Source organism: Dipteris shenzhenensis, chromosome 21 (genome assembly GCF_047967505.1).
Source record: "Dipteris shenzhenensis isolate YYH24624 ecotype China chromosome 21, Dip_SZ_1.0, whole genome shotgun sequence".
NCBI classification, from domain to species: Eukaryota; Viridiplantae; Streptophyta; class Polypodiopsida; order Gleicheniales; family Dipteridaceae; genus Dipteris; species Dipteris shenzhenensis.
In genome coordinates this window covers 47,511,878-47,538,013 of record NC_141616.1, presented here as the reverse complement: position 1 = coordinate 47,538,013, position 26,136 = coordinate 47,511,878, and the positions used below count along the sequence as shown (strand labels likewise).

The window sequence follows — 26,136 nt, the reverse complement described above, 5'->3', positions numbered from 1 at the left end:
CATCGCACACCGATTCCCAAAGATGGGACTGTCAGAGCTGTCCGTAGATTACAGCTTATACACAGTGATGTTTGTGGTCCTATGAGGACTCCATCTATTGGGGGATATCTGTATTTTGTCACTTTCATTGATGATTTCTCTCGTTTCACGTGGCTCTACCCATTGAAGGAGAAGTCAGAGGTGTTTACAAAATTCAGACATTTTATTACTCAGGTTGAGAATTATGCCTCAGAAAAAGTGGGGACACTTCGCACTGAGAGAGGGGGAGAATACATGTCCAAGGAATTTCATGCATATCTTGCAGAGAGAGGCATCATCCATCAGTGTACCACTCCATACACCCCAGAGCAAAATGGGCTCGCTGAAAGGAAAAACAGGTCGGAAATGGAGATGGGTAGATGTATGCTCAAAGGCAAAGGTTTGCCCAACAGGTTCTGGATGGAAGCTCTCATGTGTGCAAATTATGTACTTAACAGATGTCCCACAAAGGCCTTGCATAATCTCACCCCGTATGAGGCATGGCATGGTAAGAAGCCTTCTGTCGCTCATCTCAGAGTATTTGGTTGCTTGGCCTATGCACATGTGCCACAGCAACATCGTACTAAACTTGATGATAAGGCTCTCAAATGCATTTTCGTGGGGTACAGTGTTGAAAGCAAAGGGTATCGGCTGTATCATCCATCCAGCAGGAGGATTATTACAAGCAGGGATGTCATTTTTGCTGAGGATTCCACTCAGCCATTGCTGTCCTGTCAAAAACAGCCTGTTGTCTACTCCAGGGATGTGTTTGAACAAATGCTGCCCATGACAACTGAAGGTCCCTCATTTTCAGAACATTCCAGTTTGATTCCCCATGCTGTTATGCAGGCCGGTACAGCAACTAATCAGCCTATTGTGGCTGAACCACATATGCCTATAGATGAGGCAAATATTGACCAGGCAGTTGATGAGGAAAGGACAGCCATTCAGTCATCCAAACGGGTGCCCAGGTGGCTGATTGAAACATTATGGGACAGCAGGTTACATACTCCTTTACCTGCGAGGACTCGTGCAAAATCTCATCATGCATCTGGGTTGTTTACTGGTTATGCCTTTCAGAGCACATGCAGTGATGAAGAACCTTTGACATTTGAGGATGCTGCAGAGGACAGTAATTGGATGGCAGCCATGCATTCAAAATATGATTCCATCATGCAAAATGAAACATGGCACTTAACTGAATTGCCTCCAGGCAAAAAGGCCATTGGTACTAAGTGGGTCTACAAGATTAAGCGGAAGGCTGATGGTTCAGTAGACCGCTTCAAAGCAAGACTCGTTGCGAAAGGGTATGCTCAACAAAAGGGTATTGATTTTGATGAAACCTTTGCCCCTACCTCTCGCATGACCACTATCAGATGCATGATCGCCATGGCAGCCCATCATGGATGGCAAGTACATCAGTTGGACATCAAAACAGCGTTCTTACATGGAGACTTGCATGAGGAGGTTTATGTTACACAGCCTCGTGGATTTGTGCAGGATGGACAGGAACACTTGGTGTGTAGGCTTCACAAAGCTCTGTATGGCCTTAAGCAGGCACCTAGAACTTGGTATGAAAAGATACACACATATTTGGTTGCCCAGAGATTCAGCAACAGTCCAACTGAGAGTACCCTCTATGTTAAAAGGACTCAGGATGTTTTTTTGGTCATTGTTTTATATGTTGATGACATGCTGCTCACAGGCCCCAATGAGCAAAATATTGCAGCCTTCAAGGCTGAATTACATTCCTCATTTGAGATGAGTGATCTGGGCCCTTTGCATTTTTATTTGGGCATTCAGTTTATACAGCGGGATGATGGTATTGTTCTGATACAAACTAAGTACATCCAGACTTTGCTTCAGCGGTTCTCTTTCCAAGATTGCAAGCCAGTTGCAACTCCTGTGGAGACTGGGATGAAATTCAGCATTGAAGATTCTGGGGATGCTTTTGATCAGACATTGTACCAGCAGGCTGTGGGCTGTTTGATTCATTTATGCAATACATAGCCAGATATTCAGTTTGGGGTCTCCTTATTGAGCAGATTCATGCATTGCCCAAGAACCAAGCATTGGCAGGCTGTTAAGCGGGTGTTCCGCTATTTGCACGGTTACTATGCACCTTGGTTTATTCTTTCCCAAGGGGGCTGATCCACAGCTGCATGCTTTCCGTGACTCCGATTTGGCAGGATGCTTTGAAACAAGAGTGTCCACTTCAGGTTTTTGCTTCTACTTTGGGCAGTCATGCATCTCTTGGTTGAGTAAGAAGCAACCCTCCGTGGCCACTTCCAGTTGTGAAGCTGAGTACAGGGCAGCTTTCACAACCACCATTGAGTGTGTTTGGCTCAGGCGATTATTTGCTGATTTGGGTATGAAACAGGAGTCTGCTACCTCTATTTTTACAGACAGTCAGAGTGCTTTGGCAGTTGCGAAGAATCCCGTCTTCCATGCTCGCACAAAGCATATTGAGGTTCATTATTATTATGTCAGAGAGAGATTGTCTACCTCAGAAATCAGCATGATCTATGTGCCTACACATGACAATGTGGCAGATATATTCATCGAAGCATTGTCTCATGAGAAGTTCGAAGGCTTTCGCAAGCTTCTGAACTTACTTCCTTTTGGTGATTGATATCACATTTGCCTTGTACACTGTCACCACTTCACTTTAGGGGGGTTTGTTAGCACCTATGTGTTGGGAGTGTAGGGTGACACCTTAGGTGTAGGCCCGGGGCACTTTTTACTCCAACTAGTGGAGGTTTTTTCCCCTGAGCTTGGCAGGCACACTTCCATGTGACCTGCAGGGTATGCTTAGCAAGCACAACCTTATCCATGTATATGATGTGACTTTAGTCACATCTTCTGAATCAATCATTTGAGCTTTGTGTGCTTGCTCTCTCCTCGTGTGTCTCGTCTCTGCACCAACACTGTAAGGCTACATGTGCCTCTGTCTCAACTGTCCAGATTGTCATGACAAGAGAAATGATTATTTAGTCAATTAATGGTCATTAGAACCTTATTACTGTTAGGCGCCAATTTGATGGTGCGGTTATATGTTTGTATTTATGATCAATCAAGCGGTGTAAATAGTACCGCCAAAACTATGTAACATTGGCCAATGGTTAGTAATAAAGATGTGCACAGGGTCAATAGGAAAGGGAAAGGGTGCATTAGAGTGCATTGAATGGTAGGTGCATGGGTCATAGGATAAGGGTAGGTGTAAATGGAAAGATGGAACTTGAGTGATCTCAAGGGACATTAATGAAAGTGTAACACCCTATCATTAATGCATTCTCTCTACCACATTGCATTCATCCGCCATCTCTCTCCCACCTTGCATGTAGGTCGAATAGAAACAAGTACTCTCACGAGGGCGCTCTTTCCCATTGGAGGGCCAATTGGCATTTAAATTCTCATGCATTGCATACATTTGTGTTCTCGAAAAGTGTGGTTTTTCACATTTAGTATCAGAGTAGTGACGTTCCACGATCGGGAGGAGAAAAGGACGAGAGGAATGCATAGAATCGTGACGGACGTGATGGGAGCACTAGTGGGAGGTTGTCGCAAACGCTAGAAGAGAAGCACAAAGAGCGTCGGGAACAGGCACGGAAGTTGCAGAAGAAGGTGCAATAGAAGGCACGACTAGGGAATGTTATGTGCAGCAGCAGAAGACACGCATGATCAAGGAACGCACGGCAGACAACGAAATGCGACGATGAAATATTGGACGGCACGCAAGCGGACAGCAGCACACGCCGTAGACAGAAGGCAGTGTACTATCCGGTTGCAAACATCCTGGCCAACCCTGAATTCTAGAGGTTTTGAAACAAGGGATTTTTCTGAAAATTTTTGGTCTTGAACGGTGAACGGGGTGTCTTAACGGGGTGACTCCCCCCCTGTGTGAATGTACCCTTAAAATCCTTAAACCGTGAGGAAAAGGGACCCCCTCATCCTCCCTAACGGAAAGTCGGATCGGAACAAGATTTTAAGGGGGTGATCCACCCATCAAGTACCCCCTATAACGGTATCTAGAGCTCCAATCCGCTCAAAACAAGTAGCCCAAACGGAGCATACCAGTTTACAGCAGAAATACAAGAAGAAAAGCCTAAAAGAGAAGGAAGAAGAGGTCATGTCAAAGGAAGAAGAGGTTCAAAGGAAGAAGAGGTCATTTTAAGTGTCTTCTCAACACAAATGAAGCGGGAGTCGGATAAGTACCACCAACTCTACAACACTTGACTTTTTCTGTAAAATAAATCCCTTTTTTGAAATTACAACAAGTCATTTTCTCTCTTGTATTACTAAAAGGAAAGAATGGAAGGGGAAGGGAGATATAACAATGAACTTATTTCTTTTCCTCCATCACCCCAAGAGAGAGAGAAAGAACACCTTCACCCCCTCCTGAAGAGGATGGATTAGGTGAGAGTTATACACATCTTGAGTATGATAACCCACAAATAGATTTACAGCAGTCTCTCCTTCAAGAACCTCTTGATAGGGAGTTCTTCTTTCGTAATGAAAGAAGAAATGAGACCAGCCAAGAACAAGGTGATGAGTTTACGCCTGCAACTCAAAACCCAGCACACGTGGATTATAATACAAGTGCAAGAGGAAGAGAGGAGACTCTTGTTGATAAGCTGATTTTTCAGCTTAGCAATATGATTGAGCAGTAAGAGGACTTCAAGCTTTGGGGATGAAGAGTTGAGTACCCCTTCTAAGAGGTCCAAATTCTAACCGCGAGAGAGAATTGAGTTGCCTAAATATGATGGGGCAAGGGAGGCTGACAAAATCCTCAATTGGATTCGCCATTTTGAGCTACACTTTGCCCATCAAGACAAGACTGAGCAAGAGAGGCTTGCTCTTGCCACATTGCATCTGCAGAAGGATGCTCTAATGTGGTGGTTTTTGTCAGAAACAGGAAAAGAGCCTATTCATGAATGGGCTAAGTTCGTGGAGCAACTGAAAGCCACTTTCATGCCACCGAGGCATGAAGAGAACCTAACCTTGCATTAGGAGAGGTTTAGGTGGTTCGATAATGAGAGCAATGCAGATTTTACAGCCAGGTTTTAGAAACTCTCTTTAGAGTTACCCGAAAAGAGTGAGGAAGATAGGCGAAAGAAGTATTTATTAGCCTTAAGCCCAAAAGTAAGGTATGAGGTTGAAATATTAAATCCGACCACGCTTAAGGACCTCACTAAGCTGGCTGAAATAGCCTAGAGGAAATTGAATCCTCGTAAACTCTTCAATAAGGAGGGTGGGTCATCATCAAAGACCAACAATATACCCACTTTTACGAAACCAAACTAGTTTAAGAATAATAAAGGGAAGGGTAAAGCTCTTGTAAGGAATGTGAACAGGCAATCACGTCCTGGATGGGTGCCATTTCCTTTTGTGACGGATGAAGACAAGAGGAAGTTGATTAAGGAAGGAAAATGTTTCAAGTGTAAGAAACATAAGCCAGGGCACGTATGGCATAAGTGTCCCGTTCTCTTGGCTAAGATTGCCAAGACGAATTCAGTAGAAGGGAAAGCCAAGGCATCCAAGTAGGAGGGTGATTGGATTTGAAATCTGGTTATCATCAACTTCGGATGAAAGCTAGAGAAGAACATAAGACTGCTTTTCGCACTCTCACTGGACATTATGAGTTTTTGGTCATGCCTTTTGGTCTAACTAATGCTCCAGCCACTTTTAGTAGGCTGATGAGAAGGGTTTTGCGACCCTACTTGGGAAAATTTGTCATAGTCTTCTTTGACGACATTTTAGTTTTCAGCCAGAATGAGGAAGAGCATAAGGATCACCTTGCTAACGTGATGGAGCTCCTAAGGAAGGATCGATTGTTCCTAAATACCAAGAAGAGTGAGTTCTTCAAGACAAGAATCGAGTATTTGGGACACATTGTGTCTGCTGAGGGAATTCGGGTTGACCCTAAAAAGGTCAAGGCCATAATTGAATGGCCAATCCTCAAAAATATAAGATCCTTCCTAGGGATGTGTAGTTATTATCGCAGATTCATTAAGAATTTTACATGTCTTGCTTCTCCACTAACAGATTTGTTGAAGAAGCATTCCTTGTATGAGTGGGGAGAGGTTCACCAAGTAGCTTTTGAGGAGCTTCAGAGAACATTGGTCTGCACCAGTGTTAATACTTCCGGACATGGACAAAGAGTTCTTTGTTGTATGTACGGATGCGAGTGGTACCTCAATTGGGGCAGTGTTGATGCAAGGAGGGCATCCCATTGTTTATGAGAGTAGAAAACTTCAAGGGGCTGAATTGAAATACATCATGTATGAGAAGGAGTTACTGGCAGTCATTCATGCTTTAAAGTTACGGAAGCATTATTTATATGGTTCTGCTTTCAAGATTAAGATTGACCATCAAAGTATCAAGCACTTGTTTTCTCAACCCATTGTTTCTTCAAGGCAAATCAAATGGGCTGAATGTAGTCAATCCTTTGGGCAACCAAATATTGAATATCAGCAAGGAAAGGAGAATTTAGTAGCTGATGCTTTGAGTAGATGGCCCCAAGTTAATCACATTTCTGTGATTAAGGAGAAATCATTAGGAGCAATGGTTGAAGTTTATCCTTTAGATGAGGACTTCGATGACATTTATGGGAAGATTTTTGGTAATGAGGTTGGGGGTTTAGAGGCTTATTCCATCGTGGATGGATACTTATTTTGGGACGTGCCATATGTGTACCCAAAACATTTCGGTATCTAGTCATGAGTGAGTTACATGCGAGTCCATATTCTGGAGATAGAGGCATCAGAGGGACCATTGAAAATATTGAGAAGTACTTCCATTGGCCTAAACTCCGCAAAGAAGTTTCGACCTTTGTTCAACAATGTCACGTATGTCAGCGCATTAAATCTGACACAAGTAAGACTGCTGGTCTTTTGCAGCCTTTGCCTATTCCCTTTGAAAGGTGGGAACACATTACAATGGATTTTGTGTTAGGTTTCCCCAAGGTTGGTCAGTTTGAGCAAATTTTCACTGTTATAGATAGGCTGAGTAAATAGGCTCATTTTATTCCCTGTAAAAAGAGGTTGTCTGCTCGTGAAACAACAAGGTTATTAATTAGGGAAATCTTTAGGTTACATGGGTTACCGAAATTTATTGTATCCAATAATGATGGCCGTATCATTAGCAACTTTTGGACAGCCGTATTAGAAAATCACAGAACCAAACTGAAATTTACTACAGCCTTCCAACCTCAAGGAGATGGACAAAGTGAGAATGCCAATCAAACCATAATCACTTTATTTCGAGCTTATGTCCATGACCAACCTAGAAGGTGGCCAGAGTTCTTACCCATGTTAGAGTTTGCTTATAATAACACTGTACATACTTCCACCAAGAAAGCCCCATTTGAAATCATCTATGGGCAATGTTTACCCACTCCAATAACACACTTGGGGGAGCGAGTTTTTACTGCTGACTAGTTTGCTGAGGATATGTCACAGGTTATTGAGCGGGTAAAAGAACATATTAAGAAGGCTCAGGTTCAACAATCCAAGGCAGCCAATAAAAAAAGAAAAGAAGTTTATTACAAGGAGGATGATTGGGTTTTACTGAAGATTGATAAAAGAAGAATCAAGTCAGTGAGAGGAAGTACAAAACATGTCAAGTTAGCACCAAAGTTTTATGGTCCATTTCAGATTTCAGCAGCTTTATATCCAGATTCGATCAAGAGCGTATGAGCTGAAATTACCAGCCCACTGGCGTATGAAGAATATCTTTCATGTGAGCAATTTGAAGAGATACCATGGCGATACTTCTGCGTTTTTGGATACTCAGCATCAAGAAGAACCTGAACTTGAAAATGGGACTGAAGTTCTTACTCCGGAACAGATTGTGTACCATAAAGAGAAGAGTACTCATGGAAAGAAGAGAGATATGTATTTACTGAAGTTTTGTGCATTAGAGTGCATTGAATGGTAGGTGCATGGGTCATAGGATAAGGGTAGGTGTAAATGGAAAAATGAAACTTGAGTAATCTCAAGGGACATTAATGAAAGGGTAACACCCTTTCATTGTGAATCTCACGTAGCATTCTCTCTACCACATTGCATTCATCCGCCATCTCTCTCCCACCTTGCATGTAGGTGGAAGTAGAAACAAGTACTCTCATGAGGGCGCTTTTCCCCATTGGAGGGCCAATTGGCATTCAAATTCTGCATGCATTGCACACTTTTGCATTCTCGAAAAGTCTGGTTTTTCACACAGATTATTTGTAGTCCTATGCTCTTTATGGAAGCCTGCTTATCCAATGGCCCTCTTCTTGGCCTCTTCTGCCCAAGTGCTGATTTTTGCTTCAAGCACCGTGCTAAAAAGTTTAACTAGTGTGGAGCTAACCATTATAGTCCTGTAACCATTATGAGAGAGAGAGAGAGAGAGGCTAGCAAAGGTATTTGAATAAACTTTTATATTTTGTGAGTTGTGCTATGTGTGCGTTATTTGATGAGCATTGTCTGGTGACAATTTACAGGGGGAGGCTATGACAAACGTGGAATCATCAGGAGGAGATATTAATGATATCTGTGTGATTCGGAATAGTGGCCTCGTGTTCATGGCCTTAGATTCTCCCCAAATCCCTGTCTATTTTATACCTGCACTTGGTCCAGCGCCAAGCTGGTGTTCCTACCTAGAGAATCTAACGGTATATTTTCAAACAGAGTTTTAAAAAATCTACTGTTCAAATAGCTTCAGTCCCAATGGATAATTCTATGCCTCATTGTGTGTTGAATCTGAGTGTGTGTATGGGTGAATTCACAAATTCTTGCAGGAGGAACTTGAGGAGGAAGGACAGAATGTCATCTATGATGACTTCAAATTTGTCACTCGTGAAGATCTTGAGAAACTGAACTTAACTAATCTTATAGGCACAAACTTGTTGCATGCTTATATGCATGGATTTTTCATGGATAACCGACTCTTCAACAAGGTACTGTTGCATGTGTATGACAGTATGAGGCGGCTTGGTTATCTAGGTTTGTTGCTTATTGACATGTGGTGTCTGTTTTAGGCAAAAGCAATGGTAGATCCCTTTGCGTATGAAACTTACAGGCAACAAAGAATTCAAGAGAAACTTGATGCAGACCGGGCTGGACGTATCACGGTGACTAATTTCTGCCATGCCTTTCTGCATGCTGTGTGTGTTTGCCCCTGAAACATGCCAGACCTTTGAAAGACATCTGCTTAGCTGTGCTTGTAGAAGTAGCCTAAATTGGCTCCACGGCCTTTATGCCTGCCTAGAGTCTGTCAATTTGGCGTATATGAGTGATTGTACTTAATTTTTTTTTGTACTGCAATTCTTCAGATAAAGAGAAGGCTTCCTAAAGTGAACAGGGAGCTAGCTGTACGTTTACTTGCTGGTGCTAGCGATAAGGCGGGGTTGGATCGTGTAGAAAACGCTGAACTGAAAACAAAGTCAGTATCTAATCTGCTTGAGGATGATCGTTTCAAAGCAATGTTCAGTGATGAGGTAAGCTTCTCATAGACAGCATGTGTGCATAGGCATGAAGTTTGTGTCCTTAGCATTGTTATCGGTGGAGGGAAAGAAAATAAGGAAGGGGCCCCGGGGGGGGGAGAGAGAGAGAGAGAGAATGGAAGAAAGAAAGAAAGAAAAAGAAACTGGATTGTAGTGTTTGGAAGACCTAAGGGTCTATGAGACTAAAGAAACCTAGATACAATAAAACTAAACGGTGGAGCACTAAAGCAGGCATCTATACCCAGACTGACATCTGAAGCTAAAAGAAAAGAACAGGTAGAGAGATACATCGTGATGTCTTTGTAGGAGGGTGACATACCATATATATCAGTCAGCAAGAGAGCCATGGGAAGTTCAGTATGGAGGAACTAAGCTGTCATCTATTCACCTAGATGTCAGATCCTCTGTATGTCGTCCAAGGGACCAAGGCCCCCAGTAGAGGATAGAGGAAGTAACTTAGTAGACAATGGATTTGGTTGAGGTTGGCATCGCTGATAAATAAGTCATCATAGTACATAGGCCGCGGCCAAAAGGGAGTAGGAGAACCGCCTTCCCTCCAAGTAATATAGAAACTAAAGCTCTCTAATTGGTCGTTAACACTGGTATCGATCTCCACATAGCAGCCATGGATGAGATTATACCTCTTCCACGCTACGTACCTCATCCAATCACATTCATTTGATTAACCAAAACACCAAACACTCGTAACCAAAAGCAGCCCACGTAATCCAAAGGTCCATAGAGGACCCCCATGAGGGTTTGCCAATATTCCACCCTAAAACTGAATTGGGGAGGGAGGGGTGAGCAGATCAACCGACACTGTAATGAAAGAACTCACAAAAGGTTGAGCTCAAACACTCAACACACAACAAACACACTGCGAACTGCTACAAAAACTAGACAGACTTGAACAAGTGCCAACCTTCAGTCTGGCATTGGCATCGTCCTCATCAAATTTTTTGATTCCAAATCACTCAATAGCTTAAGTATTGCATGTATTTCAGATAGGTACCTAGATTTTTTTTACTCTGCCATACCAAGACCAAAGAGAACTTGCTTTAAGACAGCCTTGGAATTCTTCATTTTGACAACAAAAAGGGACTCCGTGATTACCTAGTTTTGGAGCCGTCTTTGTAACGTTTACATGGTGGAAGTGATCAGAAGCGAGTGCTCTTCCTAGTACTCTAATGGCCTTCTCATTCTTTTGCGCTCATGCACTGATCTTCTCTGCAATGATGCGAAGTTTCAACCATTCAATTTTGTAATTGTGTAATTCTCCACGGCCTTCTCCGTCTTTGTCGAGATGTCCGTGTCTCACGATGACCTCAGACGACAGCCCTCAAAACCTTTAGAGAAGATCACTCAGACCTTCAACACCAGACAATACAACCCCCAGCAACTCCTCACGAACTGTTGCTGGCAGACCATCACCCACTCTGATACTAAATGCTAGAAATCGATGCATGCAACTTTTGTTTCTCTCTCACAGAATCCGAAACGAAAGCTTAACCCTCACATAAAATATTACATGAAATAATAGAAGAGCTTGCAACTTGAATTGAAAACATGTGAAGCGACATTTTAAAGACCCAAAAACAACTTTTGTATTAGCTGGACTGATAACAAAAAGACTTACAATTGATAACCTCACCCTTACCAGGTTTGTTGGCTTAAAGAACTCACTGACTCACGACTCAGATGACACGAAGGACCCTGGCAACTGGCAAGCCTCCTACCTTGAGTCGACTCTCATGCAAAGAAGTATCACAGTACACAGGCTGCGACAAAAAATGAGTAGCAGAATTGTCTTCCCATAAGTAAACATAGAGCCTCGAACTGAAGCTCTCTGATTGGTCGTCCATGTTGGTAACGATCTCCACATAGTAGCCATGCATGGCATTAGCCACCTCTTCCACGCTGTGTGTACGTTGTCCAATCACATTCATTTGATTAACCAAAACACCAAACAATTGTAAACAAAAGCAGCTCACACAATCCAAAGGTTCATAGAGGTCCCTCCATGAAGTTTTACCAACAGAGTTATCCTCGGATCTCATAGTATATGCGGTATCCAAAAGCAACGTGCTCCTTTCACTCAACATCCCGCGTGTCACCAAAGCTGCAGAGCTATCCCTCATGGGGATGCTCTATAGAGGCACATCATGTCTCAAGAGTCATCAATACGCCGTTGATGCAAGGATACGCGAAACCACCAAACTGCCCAATCAAGATGCTCAAGGCATGTGAAAGATGGATCCAAGTATACGGGAAGGGATACATATATGCATGCACACAAGTTCTTTTTTGGGTTGTTGGTAAGCTTAAAGGAAAGGAAACAGTGGACACAAACTCAGAATACTTGCATTATGGAATGAAGAAGAGTGAGGTCCTTAAGTAGGCACCTCATACATGCTCACTGACATCACTGATGACTTCAGAGCTCCACAATCATCTCCTCAATCTGCTCCTAGATTCTCTCAATCATCCTATGTGGCTCTCCACCACCTAACTGTGCTTGTGGGCACCTAACTATGCCTCTAGCACTCACACATAGAAACCAAGGTGTGCCTGAGGCATACACCTTGAGATATCCCATCAAACCCCCCCTCAAGGGAATGCCTCAGGCTATGTCAAGGATACATCTAGTCTCATAGTTTCTCATGCCATCTCATGGTGGTCAAGGATAAATCTATGGCTAGGTTCTCATGCTAGCAAGGGTTCCCATGGGTGTAAGGTAAACAAAAGGGGTACAAAAAGACCTTCCAATGGTTATCTCCCCTGCATGTACATGCACACAATGTCCGCAGGAGGTACCATGGAGCAAAACATACACACAATGTCCGCAGGAGGTACCATGGAGCAAAACATACACATGGCCTACATCATAAGGTGACCAAAGGTGTTTACAAAACACACAAAAACACAATAGTTTATTTCATTCATTTTGGAGGACTATCGAGGCTGAGTACCTTGACATAAAAAGAGAGATCTGGAGCATACATAGAGATGATTTAAAATGCATAATCTTCAAAGGATGCCTCATCTTGTGGAGGCTCATCAACTGAAAGTAGATTTGCATTTTCTGTCTTTGCTTTGGCTCTGCAAAACTTCTCATTATGGTTGTTCTTGCCACAGTGTTTGCATGGATTAATTTTGAAGCAGTCTTTTGAAAGGTGATTTGTCTTTCCACAGTGATTGCAAGGGGTAAACTTGCCCTTCTGGACTTTTATAGCATAAACAGTGTCATTGCCTTTCCTGAGCTCCATATGCCTTTCTTCTTCTTGGAGAGCAGAGATAATACCTTCAAGATTAGGATTAGGAAGATTTTTCAAAGTGGTAACTATGTGATCATAATCTTTAGGCATACTCTTAAGTAACACTGCCATAGCATCATCTGGAGTAATAGGAGAGTTGATAGAAGCTAATTGAGTCATAAGACTCCGCATATAGTTGACATGAGCTGCCAAAGTAGTACCACTAACCATCTTCAATTCAAAGAAAGAGATTTTAAGTGATAATTTAGAGATGTGAGAGCTAGCACCAAAAATCATGTCAAGCTTCTGCCAAGCTTCTGAAGGAGACTCTAAGTCAGAGATGTGGTGAATATAATCATCTCCTAAAGCAAGAGCAATGATACCATATGCTTTCTCCTCTCTAGCGGGATCCCTTGCCGGGCGTGTCGGAGTTGAGGATTCTCCAGCATTGGAGGCTGTAGAAGAAGCGGTTGGAGTCGGTTTGACAAGTCCTCAGAGGTTCTCTCTCATCAATGCAAATTTCACCTTCATCTGCCATGTGTGGAAGCCCTTTCCATTGAACTTCTCTAGATTTAATAGGGTAGCCATGATAGGGTCTAACCCAGATATTGGGCAGTGTCTTTTTCTCTTACAAGGCAAAAAATAACTGAAAGGCTTCCAAAATATAAGCACTTGATGTAGCAAAGACTAGTGACCAATATTCAATCAATGTTGCTTCTTCTTACATGCTTCATAGAAGTGGCTAAAATGAATACTTTCCAATCAAAACCAGGTCTAGCAATTCAAAACAAAACTGAAGCCACACTTGTACTGATGTTATTGAAAGTTTCAAAAAACCAGAAATGCTAGAATAGCATCTTATGTAGCATCTTCTTCAAAAACTTGTCAAAACTGTCAAAACCAAAAGGCTGAACTTGGAGGGCTTGTAGCTTACTCTTCAGAGCAAAGGAAAAGGGTGTTTAAGGCAAAAGAGAGCTGATATACCACAGAAGATCCTCTGGGAAGAGAAGGCGCAAAAACGTGTCAGAACTCCATAGCTTGCCCCTTCAAAGTCGACTGATTTTACACTGATTTCTCCTTGAATATGCAGCCATTGCTGCTCAGATTTCAGCACAGGATAGCCCAAGGCATGGAGAATCTACCCCTGAAAGGAATTAGAGGAAGATGAAGTATGCTGAAAGAAAACGCAGAAGCAAAAATCGACGATATTCGTGTAATGGCAACGAAACGAGGGCGTCTTTCTCTGATTCCTTTCAGCCAGGGGTTCGCCCACAATAGATGTGAGTGTTCTGCTTCTGGCATAAGAGTTTGGACTGTGAAGTCTAAGATCTGTGAGGTGAAGGCAGGGGATCCCATAAAATGGTCTACTACATTGTGGCCCCCTCTACGTGGGTAGCATCTCTCTCTCTTTGTCCCCTTACTTGTGACTGTGGATCCCTCTCCAATCACATGTCTGATTAGAGACTAAGGTAAAATGGCATCCTTGTAAAAATTCGAGATCTTTGCATGTTTGTCACTCATCCTCACATTGAAGGCTTCAAGGAGTTAGATCTCTGCCAGTTATGTATAACTCTGGATATCCTCATAAAGTGCCAGGAACAGTGAACAGACTATGCCTTGCATATCCCCTCCCTGTTATAATCCTTAGTGAATCTGAGACGTGCGCTGGGACAGAGAGGGACATAGGAAAATAGCTGTGAGCAGAGGCAGGCACTGTAGAGGCTTGGTTTGGTAGGTTATACACAGGGGGACGAGCACGTAGCAGCGAATGGGGGATGGCAGCATGGGTTTTTGTGGGTGCAGTACTGCCCTTAGTTGGGACTTGTGTGTGTGTGTGTGTGTGTGTGTGTGAGAGAGAGAGAGAGAGAGAGAGAGAGAGAGAGATGTGTGACCTTTGTCTCTTAGAAAATCTTGGAGACGAGGTATGTGTGTCTGAATACAATTGTGTGATGAATGATCTTCATACATGTCATTTGAGGTTGCTGGAATGCTTATCACATGAGCAGTGTTTTTTTATTTTGGATGATGCTTTAGTGAAGACTAGTGAAGTCCAAACACAAGCTTGTCTGTTGTTTGTGATACCATCTTTGGGAGTAATATTTGAACTGGATGGGTTATTTATGTATGTGAGACAGGCCTTTGAAGTGGATGAAAAGTCAGCGGAGTATAAGCTGCTACATCCAAATGTGAAAAAAAACAAGGCTTCTCTTTTACAAGAGCATTTCAATCAAGTGTATGAAAGTGACAATGAACATCAAAGTGAGAGTCATGACACAAGTGAGGAATCCTCCGATGAAGAACCGATGTTGAGGAAAGAGAAAAAGTCACAGTCAAGAAGCAAAAGGGTAGATAAGAACGGCATGAAGTCACCATCTTTAAAATCAAGGTAAATGATCATTTATAGTTTAGTTTGTTGAAATCTTCAATAAGCAACACCTTCTATTGATTGAAATAGCAGACACAAGGCTAATGCAGAAAATAATATTCTTTGCCTTTATGTATGTCTATCTTTCAGCTTTTGTATAGGTGTATCTCGGAATTTCTATAACTTGCCCTTTTGTTGTTCTGCTTCTAATTAATAAGCTGATGTGGTTGCTTTGTTATTTTTACTGATTAATGTAAGGATTAGGTGCTTGTGTTTTCTGACTGATTTATAGTGAGGATACTGAGATAAGAAACTTCTGTTTGGTAAGATGCTAAAGATTCAGCCCAAAAGCTGTTTTAAATAACAACACCTTATGTTTTGCTTTGGACGTCATAAATTGAATTGGATGCCATTTTTTTTGGGGCTTAAGGTATTTAAGCATTACAAGCAGCTGTTGTTGAAACAGAATGCAGCAGACTTGGATCTGTTCTGAACCATTTGCACATCACAACAATTGGTGGTCGACCTATATTGAGAATTTCATTTTGCTGAAGGAAGCGCTGCAAGACTTGTTTTTTAGTTCATTTAGTGAGACAAATTCTTATCAATGCCCAAGAATTATCTACCATCTGGGCTTCAAAAGATTCAAAATATGGGAAAGGCTGAGTGAAATTTTAGAGCTGCTGCTCCTCCCCGCTCCGGTACTCCCACCCACCATTCCGATCGGGCCATGCACCAACCAGGTCATTCGAGAGGATCTCCTGCAGCTACACACCTTTAGGACCTGGTTGGAGCCGAGGGAGCTTCCAGTGAAGCTGAGTTTCTACAGAGATTACTGTCTTCGTATTTCGGAGGAGGGATTCATCACACCACCGGGGTACACTGAGCTTCATATGCTTCACTCACTACGGATCTCCATCGGATAGTTTTGGGTATCATCACACCTGCCTCCGCATAGAGAGTAGCAGAGCAGAGGGGATCCCTAGGGAGCATTGCATATGGACACTGTGCGACTGTCAGGAGGTTGAGTCAGAGGAGCATTCTATTTTCAGGTGCCCAGTGTACTACGAGATCAGAGGTTGCTACCACTGGCTCCGGGCTCCTTTCCAGATTCCTCGCCTACCCAGATCAGAGATGCCTCGCGGCCTTCATTCACGAGGGGGTCCAACACAAAGAGTACTTACTCAGGTGACGGGGCTTGGCCACACCATCAGACACCTCTCAGAGCAGGATCACAGAGTTCTTCCCATTGAGTGACATTAATCGTCCAGTCTCTAGCCGCAGACGTGACAAAGACCCCGACCCGACGACCGCAGCACGACACACGAGACATCGAGGGGACACACAGATCACTATGGGGGACCTCCCGTCATTGTTTAGACCTGAGACATGTCCCACGAGAGTCACGGTAGCTCTAGCCTTGCGTCGAGCCTCCTCCAGGAGACCGAGATGCACGGCACCACTTGACGGACGCCAGCGTCCCATCACCGGCTATGCACTAGCCAGGGCGACATGACATACAGAGGATTTCGCTCTACTCCTATCTTTTTTTTTCTTTTCATTGTCACACCCAGATGTATTTGATTATGTATGATCAGACATAGGACTCAGCACGGGTGATGATGCTCGTTTAGTAGCCTCACCCTTACTGTGATTTGTATCATGTTTTCTTTTAGTCTCATAGACCCATCGGTCTTCCGAAGACTCTAATCAATTTTCATTCATTCTTTCTTTCTTTCTACCCGCTCTCTATCCCCGCCTCTACCTCCCTCTCCTCTGCTCCCTTCTCTCCTCTCCCGCTCAGCCCGCCCCCCTCCTCTCCCCTCTCTGCCCGCTCCCCCTTCCTTGCTCCCCCGCTCCCTCTACCCCACTCCTTACCCCCGCTCCCTGCCTCAGTCCTCCCTCTATCCCGCTCCCTACCCCCCGCCTCTACCCCTCTCCCCTCTACCCGCTCCCTCTCCCACGTCTCTCCCTCCCGCTTCTACCTCCCTCCCCTCTTCTCCCCTCTCCTCTACCCCGCTCCCTCCCCCCCGCTTCAGCCCTCTCCTCTACTCCCTCTCCTCTCCCCCTCTCCCTCTCCCTCTCCCCTGCTTCAGCCCTCTCCTCTACCCCGCTCCCTCCCCCCCCGCTTCAGCCCTCTCCTATACCCCCTCTTCTCTCCCCTGCTCCCTATCCCCCCGCCTCAGCCCTCTCCTCTACCCCCCTCCTCTTCTTCCTGTCTCCCCCCTCTTCCTTCTCCCGTAGCGTTTTTTGGAGCGGACGGAGCCTCAAAAGTGTTCGAGTCGGCCTTCTCACCTCGATTGGCGATGGATATTCCGTCAGTCAATTTTACTCCACCTCCATCGGCCGCGAAAACTATTACTTTTTCTAAAGAGGAGTTGCAGCAGTGTAGAGATTAAATGCTCTACCATGTTGCTCGCGCACGTCTTCGGTTCTCACTCTTCTAGATCCCAAGCCATAGACTGGATGATTGCGGCTCTCCCCCCAGACCTCATTCCACGATTGTTAGATGTTCGTCTTCTGGGATGAGGTTTTTTCTATGTTGTTTTTGACACTCCAAAGACTGCGAGCACAACAGTGATCAAAGCTGAGTTTTTATACCTAGGACACATGAAGATCTTCTTTGACGCCTTTGATATTGGTTTCGACCCAGTGGAGGCAGACAAGGAAATCTTTTCGCTCTTCATCAGATTTCCCGGGCTTCCCCACTTCTTTCTGTTATTGGGGAGCATTTCGGCGTGGTTGTTGAAATCCCACCCCTCCCTGGGTTGCCATTGACTGCAGTAGAGGCAACCAAGGCTGATGGGGTACCTAGAGTTAGGGTCCTCCGTAAGGACCCCAACCTCACGATGGACCATGTTATGATCCAGTGACCAGATGGTTCCTTTTTTCGCTAGAGAGTAGAGATTACAGGCAAGCAGGACCAGTGCAAGATATGCAGGACCATTGGACACTTTGCCAGGGATTGCCCCAGGAAGAAGAAAAGGCCCAAGAAGCCCTCTGGTACAGCCACCGTCCCACAGCCTCGACAGAGGGGTGGTACAGGTCCAGCACTTGCTCCTCGGTCTCAACAGGGGGGTGGTACATGTCCAGCACCTGCTCCTCGACCTCCACATGGCGGTCCTTCTCAGGGTGGTGGTACAGCTCCTACTCGCCAGAGTGCTCGACTGAGCGCTCCTTTGGTACCGCCACCTTCTACCTCAGGTGCCTCATGACCTGTAGGGGCACCGGCCACATACCAGTGGGTTCCGGTTCGTGTGCAGATTCATGTTGCTGAGAACTATGCTGATCTAAAGAGCTGAAAAAAATCAAATACAAATTGAAGCATGCTGAGAGCTGGGACTCAAAATTCGAGGCCCAGCAATGTGGTGGCTCGTCTTTGAGCGGTGAAAATATCTTGTGGTGATTAGGGGGGCGAGGTGTGGTCTCCTCGATCTCGAAACCCACTGGGCTATGTTTAGGGTGATCCCTCGTCTCGGGCGATCTCCCCCTGAGGAAAGCTGTGATAGGCCGGACCTCAATAGAGTGTGCTCTAGTCACTCTCCGTATCGCAGGTGGTCTCTGCGTCTCTCTCTCTCTCTCTCTCTCTCTCTCTCTCTCTCTCTCTCTCCCTCCTACATAGGTCACAACATAGTCTTTTATACAGAGACACATCAGAGTCCAGAGCGCCCACTACCAGTAGTCAACGGGTATACATGGGAGTTTGCCTACAGAGATGAGACGAGGGATAAAGAAGGGGTTCGAGGGTCAGGAGGAGTTGCAGTTCTTTACAGATCCACACTTTTGGGGGCCATCTCAGTAGAGCAGAAGAGACATTCCAGGTTCCTCTGGATCCGGATTCGACACATGGACAGCCGGGATCTGTTTATTGCCGTTTGCTATCTCTCCCTTGAGACCTCCCACTTTGCCAGAGATATTCGAGGTGAGGATGACAAACCCCCATTTGCTGCTCTTTATCAGTCCATTGTTGACTTCTCTAACCGCGGAGAAGTCCTCTTAGTTGGGGACTTCAACGCGAGGACAGACGCTCGTCAGGCACCACTCGTCGACTTCAGGGATGATTCTACTCTATTGCTAGACAGTGACCTTGAGGAGGCAGGTATGCTACGGGTTTCGATTGACAAATGAGGATTTTTCACATCCTATGGGTAGACCCTATTAGACCTCGGCAGGATACATGATCTCTTTATTTATAATGGCCTTGATAGATGGCCCGCATCAGGTGGTTTCACGTGCTTCCCACATGGGAGAGGCTCCAGTGTTGTGGACTACATTATGGGATCCTCTGCCTTCACATCTCGTATCACTGACTTTACCATAGCACCTCTCCCTCCAGGGGTTGATCACACCTATCTTTTCTTTAGCATTTCTACTCCCCGTCGCACAACACTCTCCATCCTGCTTAGCTCTTACTCCACCTACCATGATATACGCTTTGATCGCAATCACTCACCTACTTACTCTGGCCATCTATACTTACTTCTCACCTACATTGACTTTATACCCCTTTTAGAGGACCGTGCTGCCCTAGTCACCTGCTCACTACACGAGGCTGCTCTCCACGCTTTTCTCCACACCACCTACCCCCTGGGACCGTACCCTGTAATAGCTGGTACGATGATGAGTGTAAGGCTTTACGTAGTCAGGTCAGATTTAAAATAAAAAACAATCTTTCAAGCGAACCAGAGACGCTATGCGAGTACCGTCGACTGGTACGCAGAAAGAAACTAGACTTTGTTCGTCGAAATGAGGAGGAGCTACTGAACATCCTTTTCAATAACAACTCTAAGGACTTTTGGCGGAGATTTCTAGAGGGGTGGTCCATCTCACCACTCATTGACACTCAGGTGTGGTATGATTATGCATGCACACTCTATGATATCCCAAATCAGCCAATTCCTAACCTCTCACATATGCCATGCCCCACGTCTTGCATCCTCTTCACTAGGAGGGGGGTAAAGGATGCGATAATGAAATTTCATAATGGTCGAGTGAAGGATCATGAGGGACTATGCATTGAGTTCCTTGCATATGGGATTAACCTCCTAGCCCCGATCTTAGCAAAGCTATTTAATGAAGCTGCTTGTTTGGGGTTTCCACGCACCTGGACCATCAACACTATCTCACCCATTCACAAGGCAGGGGATCCCATGAGCCCGGAGAACTACAGAATCATTATGATTGAACATGTCATGTCCAAGATTTATGCATCAGTGCTTGATTCTGAGGTCAGCAGATTTGCAGAGTGTCAAGGACTTAGAACAGCGGGACAGGCCGGATTCAGACGTGATCATGGGACCATGGACCACATTCTCATGCTCAGATGTATCATTCAGGAGGCGAGGGCACGGAAGCAGAGAGTTTACTGTTGCTTTGTGGACTTCTGCAAGGCATTTGACACGGTTCCGAGAGCCCGCCTCATATGGCGCCTACAGGATTTGGGTTACAACCAGGAGATCATTTGGGCTGTCATGGCACTCTATGAGCGAGTTTCAGGCAGAGTTCGGGCAGGATCTGGGTGGACTGACGAGATCATGAGCACTATTGGGGTTAAACAAGGGTGTCCATTATCACCTACCTTGTTTGGTCTCCACATTGACGAGCTTGAGATAGTGATGCAGACACAGGGGAGGTAGGTTGATCTCTTGCAGGCATGCCGATATTGCTTTACGTAGATGACATGGCTCTCTTGTCTTCCTCGGCAGAGGGGCTCTAGAGACACCTTGACTGACTACAGTTCTTTTGTGAGTCTCATGATTTGAAGGTCAACCTGGGTAAAACCAAGGTTATGATCTTCAGTACATCTCGAGCCGTTATGCGCCAAGAGCAGTTCGCATTTAATGAGTCACTTGTTGAGGTAGTTGCATCATACACTTATCTTGGGGTCATCTTTTCCGGACCCATCTTCACTATGAGACCTGTGATGGAGGCATGCACACACAGAGAGATGGTTTGGAGGGCTGGGGCTCCACATGGACAGACTACCTCCATTCCAATACAGTATGGATGCTCCGTTTTCTCCCCTCCTATCACACGAGGTTAACCAGGTTATCCGTGAGGATCTACTACAGCTACACACATTCCGGTCCTGGTTGGGCCCGAGTGATCTTCCAGTGAAGCTAGGCTTCTACAGAGATCATCACAGTGGAGGGTTTCATTGACCCACCAGGATACATGCAGATTCACCTACCCCACTCGCTGAGGATCTCTCTTGGGCAGTTTCGGGTTTCCTCACACAGACTCCGTATCGAGAGCGGCAGAGCAGAGTGACTACCCAGGGAGAGGCGCATATGCACATTGTGTGACATGCATGAGGTTGAGACAGAGGAGCATTGTGTCCTGTTTACTATGAGATCCAAGGGCGTTTCTACTGCCTCTTTAGAGATAGCTATGGGATTTTGGCCCGTTTCCTCTCCTACCCAGACCAGCGATGTTTGGCAGGTTTCATTCATGAGACACTTAGACACCGCGAGAGGATACTCCGAGCATGGAGCCAGGATCAGACTTCTTTCTCCGGTGATCCCTCTCAGAGCTCTATCATGGAGTTCTTTCAGCCAAACCACGTAGACGCCCGCGGGACCGAGGCCTCGACATGACCATGACCCAAAGCTGGAGATCCGAGAGCTTAGACAGAGGATTGACACACAGATCACACTGGGGGACATCTCCTCCTTGTTTAGAGTTGGAGCCCGACCGACAGGGGTCACAATGACCTTGGTTAGACGCAGAGCTACGACCAGGAGATGTGCCAGGACTGCACCTTTGAGGAGTTGACATCACTCTATTACCAACCTCATGCCTCCACTATCTTATCCATCCTGACGTCTTGCGGTTGATGATGCTGAGAGTGATATATAGTTGACTACCGACATGACTATGTTGAACTTAGGACTTAGTACTGCCATTTTGCATTTTTTGCATTTTGCATTAGTGTGGATGCTCGTTTAGTAGCTCCACTACCACAGCTCATTGTATCAGGTTTCTCACAGTCTCATAGACCCATCGGTCTTCCGAAGACTTTAATAAACTTTCTTTCTTTCTTTCTCTATCTCTCTCTCGGTGACACTGTGTCAACTCTCTCTGCTAATCCAGGCTGCCCGCATATCAACTAGCACCTCCTTCACCCCGCTATGGCATGGAGCTGACTCAAATGCATAAAAATCAGTGACGTGTCATTGTGCTCATTCAACCTATGTATCATGTGGTCCGGTCGCTTCCTCCTGCTCTCTAATCTGTTATAGTAGAGTCTCCCTGTGTCGGCGCATCTCAAGAAGATAGAGCCCAATGCAGACGTGATCATAGAAGTGGATCAGTCGTGAGAGCGGGCCAAAGCCACGTAAGTCCCAAACTCTATGGATGATTTTCATTGTGTGAAAGATGGCATCCACCTATAGAGGTGTCATGGCGAACTCTACCTGTACTATCTCATGTGGGACTAAGGGCTTACTTTGAATCATCTTGGACCCCATAGTCACCTGTAGCCGCTCAAATCTCCTTCACTCTGTCTTCGGGAGATCACTCTCCCAGAAGGATGTTGCATACATGGCCATCGGCCGCACTAACGTGTCAAAAAGCTAGCCTTAAGACTTTTTGGTGTCTGGACCTCATCTCCTCAATGATAGCCCTCAGAGTGAAGATGTGATCTAGAGTAGAATGCTGCCTCCGGAATCCTGCTTGTCCTAGTGTCGGCTGCCCTTGAGCCTCTGTATGACTACTAAGCTTCCTCTCTAATACCGACCCATAAATCTTAGCTAAAGTGTGGCCAGTCATGAGGGTGCGGTAATTCCCAATATCAATATGGTCCTCAGCTTTGTGTATCGGCACGATAGTAGTGCTCCAAGCAGGTGGGAAGCCGTGGCATACAATTTGGTTGAACATCTGTGCTAGGACCGGAGCTAAGACCTCCTGCCCATGTGCAAACAGTGTGCTCTCTGATTGTGTAGCCGACGTAGTGCAGCTCGTATTTTCTGTGTAGTAAACAAGTGACAGGTAATTGGTCAGGGCATAGAGGACATGTCAGGTGGTGTCTGCATATGGGCATCATAGAGGGAGCATAGGTGTGCCACACACCTGGGTCAGTGATGGGAATAGGTGGCTTCCCCTCCGATAGAAACTCCCATCCAGTGGTCGGATGTCCTTCTCGAAAAATCTCATCCTTCATGTGTGTGAGGAAGGTCCGTCTCTTACGGCGACAAATGTGGCTTCCCCTCTGATAGAAACTCCCATCTAGTTGTCGGATGTCCTCCTCGAAAAGATCCGATAATCTCATCCTTCATGTGTGTGAGGAAGGCCCGCCTCTTACGGCGTGTCAATCCTCGAAATATCCGCTTAGCCTCAAACGATGTCAAATGGCCCAAGGTCCGCTTTCGTGTCAGGTGGGTTCTCTCCTCTCTGCACTCGTCGTCAAACTAGGGGTTTTGAGGCATCTTCCCATCTCGGGCCCATGAGGTTCTGGTCGTGGGAAAGGATCTGGTGGTAGCGTCCTATATGATTGACACAAGGGTGTCCTAGGCGCGGGCGAGGTCCATATTGTCTCCAAGTAGGGACGAAAGGTTTCTGACCAAGTGACTTACATACAGTGGGTCAAGGGCGGTGAAAGTGGATCTGGACATGTGCGAGTGCAGGAAGGGCTCTCCGTGTGGCTGGAAAAATAGCAGAGATATGGAAGGCCAGGTATGAGTGGTCAGCTCCGAGTGGAGAGGGGTACAATAAAGTCGTGTACCTGGAAGACAAAGGCTAATGGGCCTAGTAGGTAGTCCACTGTACTTGTCGCACCACCATGTGGGAAACAAGTGAGTTTTCTAGATGGTGGCCATCTCTGAATGCTCCCAACTCAAGTAGATGTCGCCCATACTCTATCACATGTGGGGCATCTGCAAATTGCCTCAGTATCCCGAGCTCAGTTGCATCTAGCTCTGGAACTATGTCTTGCTGGGCCACCTGTCTATCTCTTGTCCGTGCATTGAAGTCACCTAGAAGGAGGGTGTCCCCCTGTCTGGAGAACTATATGATGTCATCATGTATTGTCTCATATGAGCTGTGTCCGTCTGTGGTGACCTCATGTGCAAAGGATGACGTATCTAGAGGAAAGGAGCACACTGCAATAAAGATCAATCAGGCATCCGGTAGTGGGACTCGTATCCACATGTGTCTATGCATGTTCCTCTCTCCGTCCATGGATATCAGTGGTCTAAGATGTGATTTGAAAAGGACAGCTATTCCCCTAGAGCCTCGTACTCCGCTATCTCTCCTCAATTCCCTTCTGTTTTTTGGTCTCATTCGTTTCTTGATTTGTTCGTTTATTTTTACTTAGTCACCTTCTTCCTTTCTTCTTTATTTATTGTTATCTTTCCTTTTTATTTGGCGTATTTTAGTAAGCATTGGGTTTGCCCAAGAGACGTGAGGCACCCTTAATGGACGCTCGATAATTGTAGTAGGTGTAATTTCTTGCATTCAGCTGGTGCTATACTAACTTGCAGGAAACTACCAAAAGATGGTTGTGACTGCTGCATCTGCATTCCGTTGTACACATTTGATAAGAATATTCCGTTGTACAAATGAATATTGTTTGATAAGAAATGTGAATCCTGCTTGGAATTTCAATCGTTCAGATGATACTTTTAGTGATTGACGCGTCAGGTGGACAAATGTGTCATTTATATACATGTTTGTCTCATGAAATGGGAAACTGGTCCTGAAATTTGTCTATCAGCCTTTCTACTGGTTGATCCTCAATGTGGTACTGTTGTCATGTGATGATTTAAATAGAGTTGTGTCCGCAGGTTTTATGAAGCCAAGGACGAAGTTCATGCCGAGGCCTTCAGGAATAGAGTTTCTCTGGCTGCAGAACAGACTTTACCTTTGGAGAAGCGCATTTTAATTGCTGAAAAAAAAAGATCAGTCGGCAATCAGGGAAAATGGAAAACTAAAGGTCATGGAGGAGGGCGGGAGATTTCTTTTACAGCAGGGAGTGGGCTTGGAGATGTTTCTACAAAGCCCCACATCGAAAAGCGTGGTGTCAAATCCTTGGCTGTGAGAACTGGCAAAACAAAGTTTATACAGAGGGGTAGAAGCCAACATGGGTTCAGAAAGAAGGGCGGCTATTAGATTCAGAAATTTTTGAAAACCCATGTGATGCTCATGCTATGTGTTTTCACAATCGGCCTGAGTTCAAAATATATGCTCAGCAAGCAATTTTAAACACAGATCAACAGTGATCACAAGTTTTATACATATTGAGCACCAAGGCACATGACATAGCAGTAGCATTGGTCTTCCGAGGACTGTTGGCTGGGCTTGAATGTATTATGTGCTACCCTCTAGATCTCTGTCAGAAGCGTGAACTGGATACCATTGACAAAGGACTTTGCCCACCAAGGCGCACCATAAAGAATGCTTGAGGCTAGAGAACGGTACATTAACATGATTGTTCATATCAAAAGGATTGGATCAATACATCTGTGTCGGTCTTCATGAGCAGCAAAATTTACTTTGGTCACACACGATCTCAGCTTATAAAGTTGTAATGCAAGAACTGTAATTGAGGCTCCTTGATGTGGCCTTTTGGCATTAGTCCTCAAGGGCTTATATTGCCCTGCAGCAGTGCTGTCATGGTTTGATAGAGATCTTAAAGATGCAGTGTGATCTCAGTCCTTGCCTGAGTATTCCCGGTTGGAAGGCAACTTGAGCACAACAAAGTACTATGATGTGTTGTCGACCCTCAAAATTCAAGGCTGTATGTCTCTTGCCCCAAATTGCTTGTCATGCTATCATCAAAGTTTTTGAAGTCGTGCTATCATAGAGAATCTCTTAAAGGTTTAGGTACATAAGGAGGTGCCTCTAGTGAGACATTGTAGGGACAGAAAGACATGATGTCATGAGTTCTTTTCTAAGGAACTTTTATACTTCCAAAATGTGGTAAGGTTTTTTATTCTATCTGTAACACATTATTCAGAAGCCACTTTGGTCCAGTTTAGCAGTCCCCCTCCACATGTTTGTAGCTGGTAAAGTCA

At 45.1% G+C, this 26,136-nt stretch overlaps 1 protein-coding gene and 1 pseudogene across 1 annotated transcript in view; both read left to right on the top strand.

The window, feature by feature from the left end:
• The window catches only part of EDA7 (embryo sac development arrest 7), an 89,961-nt gene extending 63,825 nt beyond the window's left edge, over positions 1 to 26,136 (top strand). The window contains exons 11-16 of the mRNA XM_087392592.1: positions 8,504 to 8,674; positions 8,801 to 8,959; positions 9,041 to 9,133; positions 9,335 to 9,499; positions 14,895 to 15,145; positions 24,907 to 26,136. Of these exons, the coding sequence (XP_087248718.1) occupies positions 8,504 to 8,674; positions 8,801 to 8,959; positions 9,041 to 9,133; positions 9,335 to 9,499; positions 14,895 to 15,145; positions 24,907 to 25,231 (1,164 nt within the window). The 3' untranslated portion in view covers positions 25,232 to 26,136. The remainder of the gene's footprint in view (positions 1 to 8,503; positions 8,675 to 8,800; positions 8,960 to 9,040; positions 9,134 to 9,334; positions 9,500 to 14,894; positions 15,146 to 24,906) is intronic.
• LOC147888963 (secreted RxLR effector protein 161 pseudogene) lies at positions 1,930 to 2,650 on the top strand (annotated as a pseudogene).